Source organism: Somniosus microcephalus, chromosome 13 (genome assembly GCF_052327205.1).
Source record: "Somniosus microcephalus isolate GS21.2 chromosome 13, FLI_Smic_1.0, whole genome shotgun sequence".
In the NCBI taxonomy this organism is placed as follows: Eukaryota; Metazoa; Chordata; class Chondrichthyes; order Squaliformes; family Somniosidae; genus Somniosus; species Somniosus microcephalus.
The window spans coordinates 165,347,614-165,359,977 of record NC_140999.1 but is presented as its reverse complement, the minus strand read 5'-3'; the positions used below and the strand labels follow the sequence as shown (position 1 = coordinate 165,359,977).

Sequence of the window (12,364 nt, the reverse complement as noted above, 5' to 3'; positions counted from 1 at the left end):
AACAAATATGTGGGGACAGAGCTTAACTGATTGTCAGTTCTCTTTATGAAGCAGTCAATATTATTGGTAAGCCTTCTGGATGTTAGCAGTAAAACTGTCAGGAAAGAATTGAGGATTTGACAGTCCTTGGCATGGTTGTGGAAATTGTTAAGTTACTCAGGCAGAATCTTGTGGGCTTCAAACACTATTGTTCATGCCCCCATTTTTGTAATACAAATGCTCTATAACCAATATTTGGCTTCTGATGAAAGGTCTCCGCTTAAGTGTCAACCTGTCCTTCCTCTTTCAGATGCTATGTATATCCAGCATTTTCCCTATTTTTTATTTTATTTATAAAAAAAAAATTAAGTTCCCCTCCCCCCAATACAAAGTTGTTCACTGATGTTGCATCTTGGTGCAGCACATAAACTGTATATTATTTCAGAATGTGCATTTCCATCTGTGCTACAAGACTGTGACTGGAAAATATCCAGTCCCAGGCATACCACAACATAAATAACCCTAACTGGATGCTGTCATAAGTAACATTTAATGGAAAGTACAGAGTGTTTGCGATGCGAGTTGTGCTGTCAGGGGAGGCCCCAAACATAGTGAGGTGCTTCCCCACAGGAATAGGGGAAAATATAATGGACACACATCACCCACTTGGTTGAACGAGACAGAGACAATTTGTAGCACAAAACAACATGCACAGTAAAGCAAGGATTAAATGGAGTGGATCTGCTCAGAATCAAATCTTAAAGCAGGCTGGAAGGGTTAATTATCTTTCCTTGTTTGCACTCTTCTCAGATACACAACTGGACAGTCTACATTTCATTAACACCATTGTAAAGAAGTATCAACCAATATTTCAGTATGCCTCCACTGCAAATTTAACCCAATTTAGTGCTTTGAGCATTGCAGTTCCATTTGTCCAGCGGGGCTGAAAATTAAAATTCTCAGGGTGTAGCTTAAGCAAACATGGAAAACATGTTTATATTTGCTTCACGTTGCTGGAAACAAGCATCACTTTTTGTCCTTTTAAAAGACAATTTTAGAAAAAACCCATTATATATATATTTTTTAAACATTTCAGCTCACAAAGAATTTCAGCATCAAATGCTGCTAACAGGACAGACAGTCTGCAGCGAGGCATGTGGATCAGGGAATCTCCATTAATCTGTATATTGACTGCTCAAAACATGCCTGACCTATGAGTCACTGCCAAAAAAAAGGAAACTAATGTTGAACATTTTTCTACATTTTCTGCTTTTGGGAACTGCAAAGCCAGTTGTTAATTACAAAATATGCCCTGTTGCAAATCAAAAAATACTGTTCAAAAGCCCACAAACTGCCCATTTATTTGAAAAAGAAGTCTGTTGAGAAGGAAGAGGTTACTGAAGTATTTATAGTATTCTAGACTATTTCAGTAAGGGAGATTCATAGCATGATTACAAACAAATTTCAAAATTTTATATGGCTCTGGTTACATTATTTGTGTAAAATAAAAAGCCCAGATTTGTAGCTTCAGGTTTAAAAAAACCCAAAAACTTCAATCCATTTCATGAAAATTTATTCAAGCCAGCTGAGGTTAATACTCATGTATGCAACTTGGTAAGATAATAATCTACAGCAAATTTTCAATCACTTACCACAAAGGTTTGCCCTGGCACTGGCTTGCTACAAGTCAGAGGATGTACTATTTTACAAGGACAGGAGAATTATACCATGTAATGCATAGTTTATCATTCTAATGCAAAAAAATGCAGCTAGGTGTTTTTAAGGCCACACGGTGCAATTCTTGCACCTTCCCAAGTTAATTTGAAGTTCATTCTTCAGTAGCTCCTTTGTACAATTAAAGGTCAGACCAGATTTTTTTAAAAAAAAATATAAATAAAAAGTGACAAGAAATTTGCACGAACGACACTTGAAATAGGACAGGATATTTTTCAAACTGCAATATATCCCAGCAGATTTCCCATCATGTTGCTCATGACAAATTGGATGAAACACTGTTTTGTAGTTTTCCTGAAAGAAAAATATAGGTTACTATATTCGAGGGGCCACTCATAGCAGGTTACGTACATGACAAATGAAACTTTAAATAATTATAAATTTTAGGGTGGAATCTTTATATTTTGCAAAGTATTCTAAATGTCTACGGTAATTGATTTTAGGTTTACACAGAACATTTGGAAGGATTATGCCATTACTCAAGTTTGGAGGGAGGTTCTACATAAAAGCCCCGAATTTAAAATGTGCTGTCAAAAAAGATTGGTTTAAAATATTTAAGTAGCTTTGCAGAGATATTTGGTAAAGAAGGACAGATATAAATAAGAAAACAAGGAGTTAAAGATTTATATTTCTTGGTCTTCCCTATAAAAAGCTACTTCCAAATAGATGGACAGTAAAACATTTGCAGAGATCTTTATATGTAATTATTGTATTTATTCATCTACCTGCAGTGGATTTCCTGGAAATTATTCAAAATATTGAACTTTACTGTTTGAGATCTTATAAACTTATTCCCATTTCTTTGGAGATGTGCACCAACCGCTCCCCCCACCCCCAACAGCAAGCTTCTGACTTGAAAGCAAAAAAAACATTTTTAATATATGTATTAAAAAATAAGCTTGACATTAAAACGAGGTACAGTGCCAAGATGGGGGGAAAAGTACATTCTAGATTGTGGTTTCAGAATATAAATTACTCAGCAGGGAATTTACACTATTGAGTCTTGGTTATAAAAATCATCAAAACTAAACATGAAATAGTCAGAGAAAGAGAGTTTCATTCATTGCCTTTTTCAAAATTCGCAAGTCAAATCAGTTATACCATAAAGCACCCTACTCCCAGACAAAAAGCATTTACACTAAGCCGACAAATCCAGATCGACAGACAAGCACCTATGGTTCGCCTCACAGCATGTTAAATCCCAAATTTAAAACACACAGGCTTTCTATTTCAACATTATCCAAACGCCCCCAACTAATAAACATTGCAGCTGAAAGCCCAGTGCAGAAAGGTTATCAAGCACATATGACCAGTACAACGAAAAATTGTACATTATATTGCTCAGATACAATAGCGATACATTGCTTCAAAAACAAAGACAGCGCAAAAATGATGGCATCTGCCAAGGTTATGAAAACATTAAAAGACTTGCTCAATTGATAAGCAAAATCTATATATTAACTGATTTCCCATAGCACTGCTCATGGAGAGGGGGAGAATGTGGTGGTTTAATAATATGGCCGTTATCTACTAAGTGCAACGTTTACAAATCTTAAACTGTGCCATCAATGGAGGTGGCAAGTGGGAGTTGGGCACTTCTCAACAGGGAGAATTCAACTGGCCTCTATCTAACATGACTTCTGCCACACAGACTGCTTATAGCGTCACCACAGATCTGGGAGCAAGTTATCGTGCCGATTTGGAGCTTCTGTAGTATAGATCACTGTTACACTGCTAACACTGCTAAAAATCGGCTCCCTTATGCCAACAGCAGAACTGTAAATCACAAAAAAATCTCTGATTCTGCACAAAGGACCTGGTTTTAGCATATTAAACACAGGAAGCTAGCACATAGATATTATTTTCCCTTGATCCAAACTATAGAAGCACCATATGTAAAATGTAGACAAAGTGAATGTTGAATGCTACAGGAGGTAGGAAGATTTAAAAAAAAATACTGCGTACAGGCCCACACTCAATTATTTCAGTAGCTAAGGCTTCACTTTAAGCTTCAGTTTCAGGTGTGTATCAACTCGAGCCTGGCTGTGTTAGGTTCCAATCGGACGCTGGAGCACACTAAATCCAAGCAATGTAAAACCCCCTCCAGGAGAACGTTGCATAAAGATTAGGTTTCACACGAGGTAGAGTGCAACTCCAGTCTGGTTTAAAAGTGCTCAAGTGGACTTCCAGGGCATTTTATAAACTTAGTGTGGAGTCTTTCTAATAGTATGAGAATACAAACACAGTCATTTGCTCACTCTGAACAGGCAGATGAGAGCTGCAGTTGGGCACAGCCCATAGTATAATTCTAGTCTTTTTTGGCTGCACTTCACAGCTACGGGTGCAGTATAATTGCAGTCTTCGGAGAAATTAAAAGTACTGCTGAAAGCTATTATTTTGAAGGTTTTTGGGATGTTAAAGGGGATATTTAAGTGCCAATTTTCATGGATTTTTGTTCAATATCAAGTCTTTTATCAGGAAAATTGTAGAATGTAGCTTCAGGTAATCCTTAAAAAAAATTGTGGCATATAAATTCTGATTTCATAATGTGGAAATGGAAGCAGCAGTGCTGTGAAATTCTCAGACAAAGCAATTTATTTCATAGAATTAATGCAGCTCTAAGATTGGTGCATGTTAATGCAGTCTGGAATTCAGCACAAGTGCTGCTCCCCTTACTTGAGGGCCTTATCATTTATAGCAAATACCATGAGTAATGTTGATACATACAACAGTCACCGGACACAAAGAATAGTAATATTTGTCAGCTCTAACTTGCGCTATATAACTAGTCCCATCAAAAGCATCAGCTAAAGTGACAAATTCCAAAACCTACTTCTGTTATTCAGCAAAAACAGACATACAATTATTAAAACAGAAAATGAATCAGCAATCCACAATGCAATTTTAAACTTTTTTTTAATAAAAGTACTGCCGTCTAGTTTCACGGATCAAAAAGGCAGTAGACAATTTCTACATTTACTTGAAACACTTATTTAAAAAAAAAACCTTAATGTTGAAGCTACATAGGGTCCTGGTCAGGCTGTACCTCGAGTACTACATTCAGTTTTGGTCAAAATACAAGAGAAACATCCAAGCCCTGTGGCAGAGAAGGGACACAATCACTGGTGTCAGAGGGCCGAATTGTGAGGACTTGGACTCCAGCTCTGAAACCAGGCAGATAAAAAGGAGCCATAGGAGGTAGAAAATAAAAATAACAGGTAATGCTGGGAGAGAGACAGAGAGTTAACAGTTCAGGTCAATGACCTTTCATCAGAACATTCTGATGAAAGGTCACGGTCCTGAAACGTGAACTCGGTTTCTCTCTCCACAGACGCAGCCTGACCTACTGAGTATTTCCAGCACTGTTTTTATTTCAGATTTCCAGCATCCGCAGTATTTTCCTTTTGCTGAGGTATAGAAAATACAGAGTGGAATAGAGAAGGTCAATCCAGAGCACTAGTTTATGTTAAATTAGGACTGCAGGACAAGCGAAGATAGGTACAAACTAGCATAAGGCAAGTTCAAGATGGACATCTGGAAGCATTTCTTCATATAAAAAGTGATTAGTAGCTGGAATGATCGTCCAGATAGGGTAGTGGGACCAAAATCTCTGGAATCAGTCAAGTAGTCAGATGCTGTGATTGGAGGGGGGGGGGGGATTGGCCAAAGTTTCCTTTACCTGTATTTATCTTTAACAATAGGATAAATTGGTGACTAGTGACACAGTTGGATTTGAGAACAATCAAGAAATCAAAACATAAGACAATGGGCCACAATTTTCTGTAGCAGGCAATCTGACAGCGTCTGCCATTATAGTCAGGCTTGTCCTTGCATGTTTAGGTTTGTAAATTTTGAGTGGCCAGTTGCTGAAAGTGCGAGCTGATAATGGCGCAGCGAAGGAAACAGGGCCTCTAGTGAACAGGGCAAGCAACTGTGTATCTCCTTAACCAATCAGATTAAAGGATTGTGAAATAAACAGCACAAGGATTGAGAAAGCGTAAGTTAGAGTGGGTGAATTCAATGTCAAATCAGGTACAGAAAGAGAAATAAAGAGGGAAAGAAAGATTGGATTGAGGGGGGGGGAAAAAAAAGGAAAAGCAATTTTAAATTTTTTTTTTACATTGTTTAAATCTCCAACAATTAAAACCTGAAGGGATGAGACTCCACATTTGTACTAGTTTATTTTTAGTGCCCAAGAGATTGGCTGGCAGTAATTAACACATCACATCGCTCAAAGGACTTTCCGACTGAAATGGACAAGACTTAACTTTCTGTGGCGAGTTTAGTTTGTATCTATCGTGCAAATACAGCAACTTCACGCCATTCAATGCATTTGAATGGTGAGCCAGGCAGCGAGACGACATTTTTTGTGAAACAGACAGCAACTTTTTGATATTCGCTTTTAACCGCGCATCTGCCCTTCTCCTGAAGCTGCTGTACAATTTACAAATAAATAACGGCAAGCGCCATTAGCCTCACCATTAATTTGACAGCACATTCTGGTCCAATAACATTACAGCAAACAAATAAAAGCAGTTGCATCGTGTTGATTTTCATACTGATTACAAAGTAATGAAAATATAGCGCAGGCTTCCGGAGTCAGATTTTGAAAGTATACGGCAATAAATTGTATAGTTTCAGACACAACAGCCAAAACCATTTTTAAATGATGGCAGTAATCTGGAATGATGCCCGAATTTAGGCATCAACCTAAACAGGCACTGCTGTCAGAAATTTCCAATGTAAATAAACTGCCTACTCAATATCTAACCCAGTGACACTCCAAGCCCACTATGATTTAATAAAATAAATACCTTTTGGAAGAGTTTAAATAGTGTTTGTTTTTTTAATATACAAAACACTTAAAACTCTTCTAGTGAACCGAACGTCTGTCACCATGTTGGAGACTGGTGCTGCTACTAGTAACAAGTGGTTACCCTTACTACCGAGGAACCAAATGTGTTGAGACAGTGATTGGCCAATGAACACCCATTCCAGTCCAAAGCAGTCTTTGGTAGCATGTTGGAAAAAAAAAGGGAGCCCGTTGCAGGCATCAGGAAAAATCTAAAACTTGGCCTTGAAATTCGTCCCAGGCGGTGGGAGTCAATGGAACTGAATGTCAGGCGCTGTGTCTAACGGGCGGCGATCCGATCCCGCCAGAGAAAAATTTCTATTGTCTTTGGGGAAGAGTTGGATTGTGACAAATATGCCTGATGCTCTGTTCTTTTAATTACGCTGGAGGAAGGGAAAGGATAACAGACAACTAGAAATATATAACAAGGATACAACAGAAGAGCTCCAGCACCGGTGCTCCCTTGTTAAAATATATATGGGGCAGAATTTGCGGTCAATATGATGGTGTACTCGTACCACCTTTGAAATTGACCTCAAGTTCAGGATTTCTACATGCGCTAAATCGCGAACCGCCAAGATCAGACTAGACACATCATCCGCTGCGACTGTCAAATCCTCATTGCTGGCGAGAAGTTGAGCTAACTGCCCACCAACTGCGCAGCAACAGCGCAGGAGCCTGTTTGCACAGCATAAGGTGGGGGGGGAGCGGGGGGAGGAAAGAGAAGAAAAACATTGTATAAATAATTAGAAATGAGCACATAAAAGCACCATGTTTCAACCTACCAGGCAGCAGTAAAGGTTGTTTGAGGGATGAGATATTTTCATTTTTTTTTTAATCTTGCAGAGTCTTCCAGTAACTAACTGTACTTATTCCAAAGTATTCCCTGGGCTTTTTAAAGCCAAGTACTGCAAATGTCAAATAAATATTCACACCTTTTAATTTAAAATTTGATTGATGTAGGGCATTGGAGATTTCTGTTTCCCGATTGGCTAGTGAAAGGAGCACCGCCCCACGTGATCCCAGGTACGCTTATGCACAACAGTGCGCCCCTGGGATCCGTGGGCCACGACGCCGCGCACAACTCTGCAGCATTTCAAAGCAAGTTTCTGTCTGGGGCCTCGCGCCAGCTAAGTGTGGATTTTGTTCAGAGGTTGGCGGCGTACTCCTTAGCTACGCTGTCGACCGCAATTTCAGGCACACCGAGTTTCAATTAGACACATGGTTACTCCCTTTTAGTCTCGTGCACAATCTTATGGAGAGTGTGGGATTCTCCATTAGATCACCCCAAGATTCAGAGGAGGGCAATACAGCACCACACTGAAAATAATTAAGGACACTGCACCAAACAAGTCAACAATTTCATTTTCCCCCCAAAAGTCATATATTGTGGAATCTTTTCCTGATGCATCCAAAATTATCACAACACATCTGCTTTCAAATTAAACATTAACATTAACAAACCATCCTGTTAGGTGTTACAAGAGTACTCACTAGACTGTAAGAAGTATGGTACAGATTTATATGGTAGCAATCTATCAGAAGTTTTCAATGTAAACATGATACTTGGTTGCACTATTAAATAGGGTCCACCATGGTAGCCAATGTTGGCACAACATTGAAAAACGGGCCCTTAAAAATCAATGCTATACAAAATGAATGTAAATAAGCAGCTTTAACAACCATTTCAACCGCAAATATTAAATTACTATTGTTACTATAGAGCATTTTCTGGAAAATATTATGGGATGCCTTTAGTGCAACAAAAGGCCAACAATGGCTACGTGAATATATGCTTACTGCAATCCAAGTCTAATGATTCATATTGAAGATTTAACAACCGTGCTCATTCAAACTTTAGCACCAAAAATATTCAAATAAATAGGAAGTTCTATCACTAGTGCTAATACTTATAAATGTACAATTTATCCAAAAACCAAGGAAACCTATAAACTCCAAGTTATACAAATAGGTGCTTAAAATAAGTGATTGTGTCAAATGTATAATACATTAACAGAACAGTATTAAAACATATAATGTGGTTAGCTAAAACATATGCTACACATTAATCTTAAAATCCCAGTGAAATAGCCATGGGCTTTTTATGCTCAACGTTAATGGCACAAATGTAACTACAACATCGAATGCATTTGAACTAGATAATCCTAACAATCTGCGCTATCAATAAATGTTAGTTGTACTAGCTGCATACACTTCACAATTAAATGACGGGGGAAGAGGAGGGGAATGCAAACAGTAGCAATGCTTCTTCACCGAATTTCACAACTTTCAAGCATGCTGTGACATGGCACCACTACTACGCTGGAAACAGGTCTCGGACATTACCCAACTAGTTACACTACACAGTGCATAATTCATTTATGAACAGGAACCCTGGTCTGCATAGCTATGGGTTTCTTACAGACTACAAAGCAGTCGAAGCAAACTGAAGAAAAATGAGTCACTGCTAAAATAATACACTGCAGATTAAATTTCACCACATTATAAGCCACAAGAATAAGGGAAAACAGCTTGATAGTTTTTACTTTCCCAAAAATAAGCTTTTGTACAAATATCTGACAACAGCGGAAAAAAAAGCAGACAAGAACATGGGGGGAAAACACACAACATGGATTATTGATGTTCAAGATGTCACATGTACATTAAAATGTTTACATGCATAAATGCATTTAAAACAAAAAGTGCAAACACACACACAGTGGCCTCCCCAAACTTTAACCCATCTACGGGGTGGGTGGGTGGAAAATCCTCCTTTTTTTTTGCATTAGCAGGAGGGGGCGCGGTGGGTGCCACACATGATAAACATGTGCTGGCTGAGCCCGGATTGCTACATGTATTCTTGTTGCAGGAGCGCCCGCCCCCCATCGGGTCATGAACCCGTTTCAGATTGTGCTGAATAGGGGGGGGGGGAATTGAAAATCTCTCCCCCAAAAAATGCTCTCTTTAGTTACCATGCGGGCAGCCTCAGCCCACGTGCGGTCCTTCTTCTTCTTCTGCTTGTCTTTCATTTTCCCCCCTTCTTTCTTTGTTGCTTTTTTGCAAAAAAAAAAGGAAACAAAATAAAGCGTTGAGCGCGCCGCAATGGTTACACTTTCCCTCTGTCTCTGTTTCGCTCGCTCTCCAAGGAAAAAGGCAAGCAGCGGTGCAATGAACGCCTTGCAAACGGAGCGGGCTCTCCTCACTCTGCGGATCCCGGGGCTTTCTAGGCTACGCAAACGGCCATAATGCAAACAGGGCCAAAGGGCAACTGACGTCATTAGCCGCAGCAATTGTTGTTTTCTTTCTTCGTCCCCTTTATTTTATTTTTTACAACCGACGCCGTGCAAAGCATGGTGCAATCGAAATATGCAAAATCCTGCAATCTTCGGCGATTTATGGTTTTATACCCTGAATCTTTATGAGGCATTGCTAACCGCCGCCCCCCCCCCGGGGTGGGGAAAGAAGGAGGAGGGGGCGCTTGTTGCAAGAACTGCTCTGGGTTTTTCGCTCTCGCTGGCTCCACTGAAGAATGGTTAAAAAAAAAGGAGCCGGCAATGCACTCTGGGGGTTGTAGTTCTGGCGGCGCGGGCGCGCCCTCGGCCAGTGTGGCCGCTCTCGCCCAATGGACTACAACTCCCGCGAGCCTCTCGGGAGCACCCCTTGAGCGAGAGAGAGCAGCGGACACCGCCGCCCCGCGGCAGTGAGCGGCAGTGCAGCGATGTGATACTCGCGGAGCCGACTATTTCTTGCTGACAATATAAGGACAGCTTAAACAGGGGAATTTAGTGTTCAGCCGGAATGCACGGATCTTGATCTTCTTCCCAACCTATTTTTCTGAACCTTTAAAGCATGGTTTCTGTATCTGTGCACTGTCAAAAAAGATAATCCCGTGTATTTTTTTCCCACAAGATCCCCTGATCTTGATCAGTATTTTTTTTTTACTTATATAATAATCTCCCTGTGTAAGTTTAACAATATTCCTGAAACTTGCATTTAAATAAAGCCAAAACAAATCATGGGAACACAGAATGTTGGCAAATAAAATGTTGTCTGTTAAAAGTGTTAAAAAGTAATTATCGAAAAGATAAACGAGATTATGTTTCTGTTTCAGAAGGTAGTTTGTAGTGCTGTGGAATGTAACACTTCTAATTTAATATTCAGTGTCAGTATCGAGCACCCCCTCGTCAATAATAGCACGCCCACACGCAGAGTAAACCTTTCTTCAGTCTGTCCCAATATACCTTGCTTAATTGATCTAATTCAAAGCTAGAATTTCGAAGACCATCGGGATTCAAAGCCTGCATCTGCCTATAAAGTATTGTTAGCAAGTAATATTTACAAAGCTGAATTAAAAAGTGCTTAACCTAAATAAACAAAAATGTTTTTTTTTTGTATTTTCCTTATTTTGTTCATTAAAATGGGAGTTTTAGAACATAAAGCCAAATTAGAAATACTTAAAATCTAGCTGAAATAAAATATTTTCGTTGTGTAAGTTGATTAAAAAAAGTTCTTGATCTTAAGATGATGAAAAAAATCTTATTTTTAACGATAGTTAAGTTACTTTTTCTCCTCAATTAAAAAAAGACAGAATTTTGAGCAACGGGGAGTCAAAGGTTATGGGGAGTGGGCAGGAAAGTGGAGTTGAGGCCAAAATCGGATCAGCCATGATCTCATTAAATGGCCTGCTCCTGCTCCTATTGCTTATGTTTATATATAAATTTTAAGTTAAAAATGCAACTAGCCTTGAAAAATCAGAACAAAATATTTGAAAGATGCCTGACAACTGGTGGAAAATCAAGGATTCTTTACCTTATTTGTTGACTTTTTTTCTCCCTTTCATCCAGGGCAGAATTTAGGGAGGGCTTGAATTTTCACGTGAATCCCCATGAATCTGGGAGCTCAGATTTTTCCTGCATTCTATAAAGTGCCACAAAAAGAAATGCAAGTTGGAATGCAGTTTTAGAACAACAAATTCTGTCTGTTAAATGTTTCATACACAGTGATATGGTATCTGATAAAACTGTTTAGGCAAACAATAATTAACACATACCTGTTAAATATGAAAATAATCTAAATCTATCATCTTCTCATGATCTTTTCCCCCTTAGAGCAGTAAGCAACACTATAAGGCAACAGGAGACACAAGGGATGTAGGAATCATCCAGACAACACACCTGACAAACAGGGAACAGGTAGCAAAGGGAAACAGCAGACTACACTGAAAGGCAACATACTTTTTTTAATATTCCCATCCGCTGCTAATTTTCCATCATGGGTTCCTTGTTGATCTGAAAGCCCTGAACTCAGTGCTTTGCACTTGTGAGATTTCTCAGTTACAGCACTGAACCTGAAGATGTGAATGTTCAACACAATTTTTAAAAATACATTGGCCCTAAAAAATTATAGAACCCTTCTCAGAAGCTACACAAAGGTTGATAAAAAGCCAGGAGTATCCAGGCCAAACCATAGAACTGGCAAGTCAATACATTTGGATTCATTTCAAATTTGTAGATGAATCATAAGAAGGACTGAGAAAAGGCTATTCAGTTTGTCAAAGTTCATTGATCTAGTACCCGAGCTCTCCTATGCTAGAACCCAAATGAATTTTTTGTCTCTACTACCTTGCTTGGCCAAAAAAAACTATCACCTTTGTGTAAAAATGTTCTTCCTACTATCTCTTTAAATTTACATTCCATTAATTTAAATTTAGTTCCAGCATAATGTCTTTTTGAATAATGTTCCATACTTATCCTAGTAACATCATTCAATATTTTATATTTTAATAATCTTACTCCATGC

At 38.9% G+C, this 12,364-nt stretch overlaps 1 protein-coding gene across 3 annotated transcripts in view; it reads right to left on the bottom strand.

Moving 5' to 3' along the window:
- The window catches only part of asxl1 (ASXL transcriptional regulator 1), a 90,524-nt gene extending 80,441 nt beyond the window's left edge, over window positions 1-10,083 (bottom strand). For 2 of the 3 annotated variants that reach the window (XM_086005523.1, XM_086005524.1), the window contains exon 1: window positions 9,538-10,083. In XM_086005523.1, the coding sequence (XP_085861649.1) occupies window positions 9,538-9,843 (306 nt within the window). In that variant the 5' untranslated portion in view covers window positions 9,844-10,083. The remainder of the gene's footprint in view (window positions 1-9,537) is intronic. The other variant, XM_086005525.1, reaches the window with a different exon arrangement.
- Between the last annotated feature and the right edge of the window lie 2,281 nt (window positions 10,084-12,364).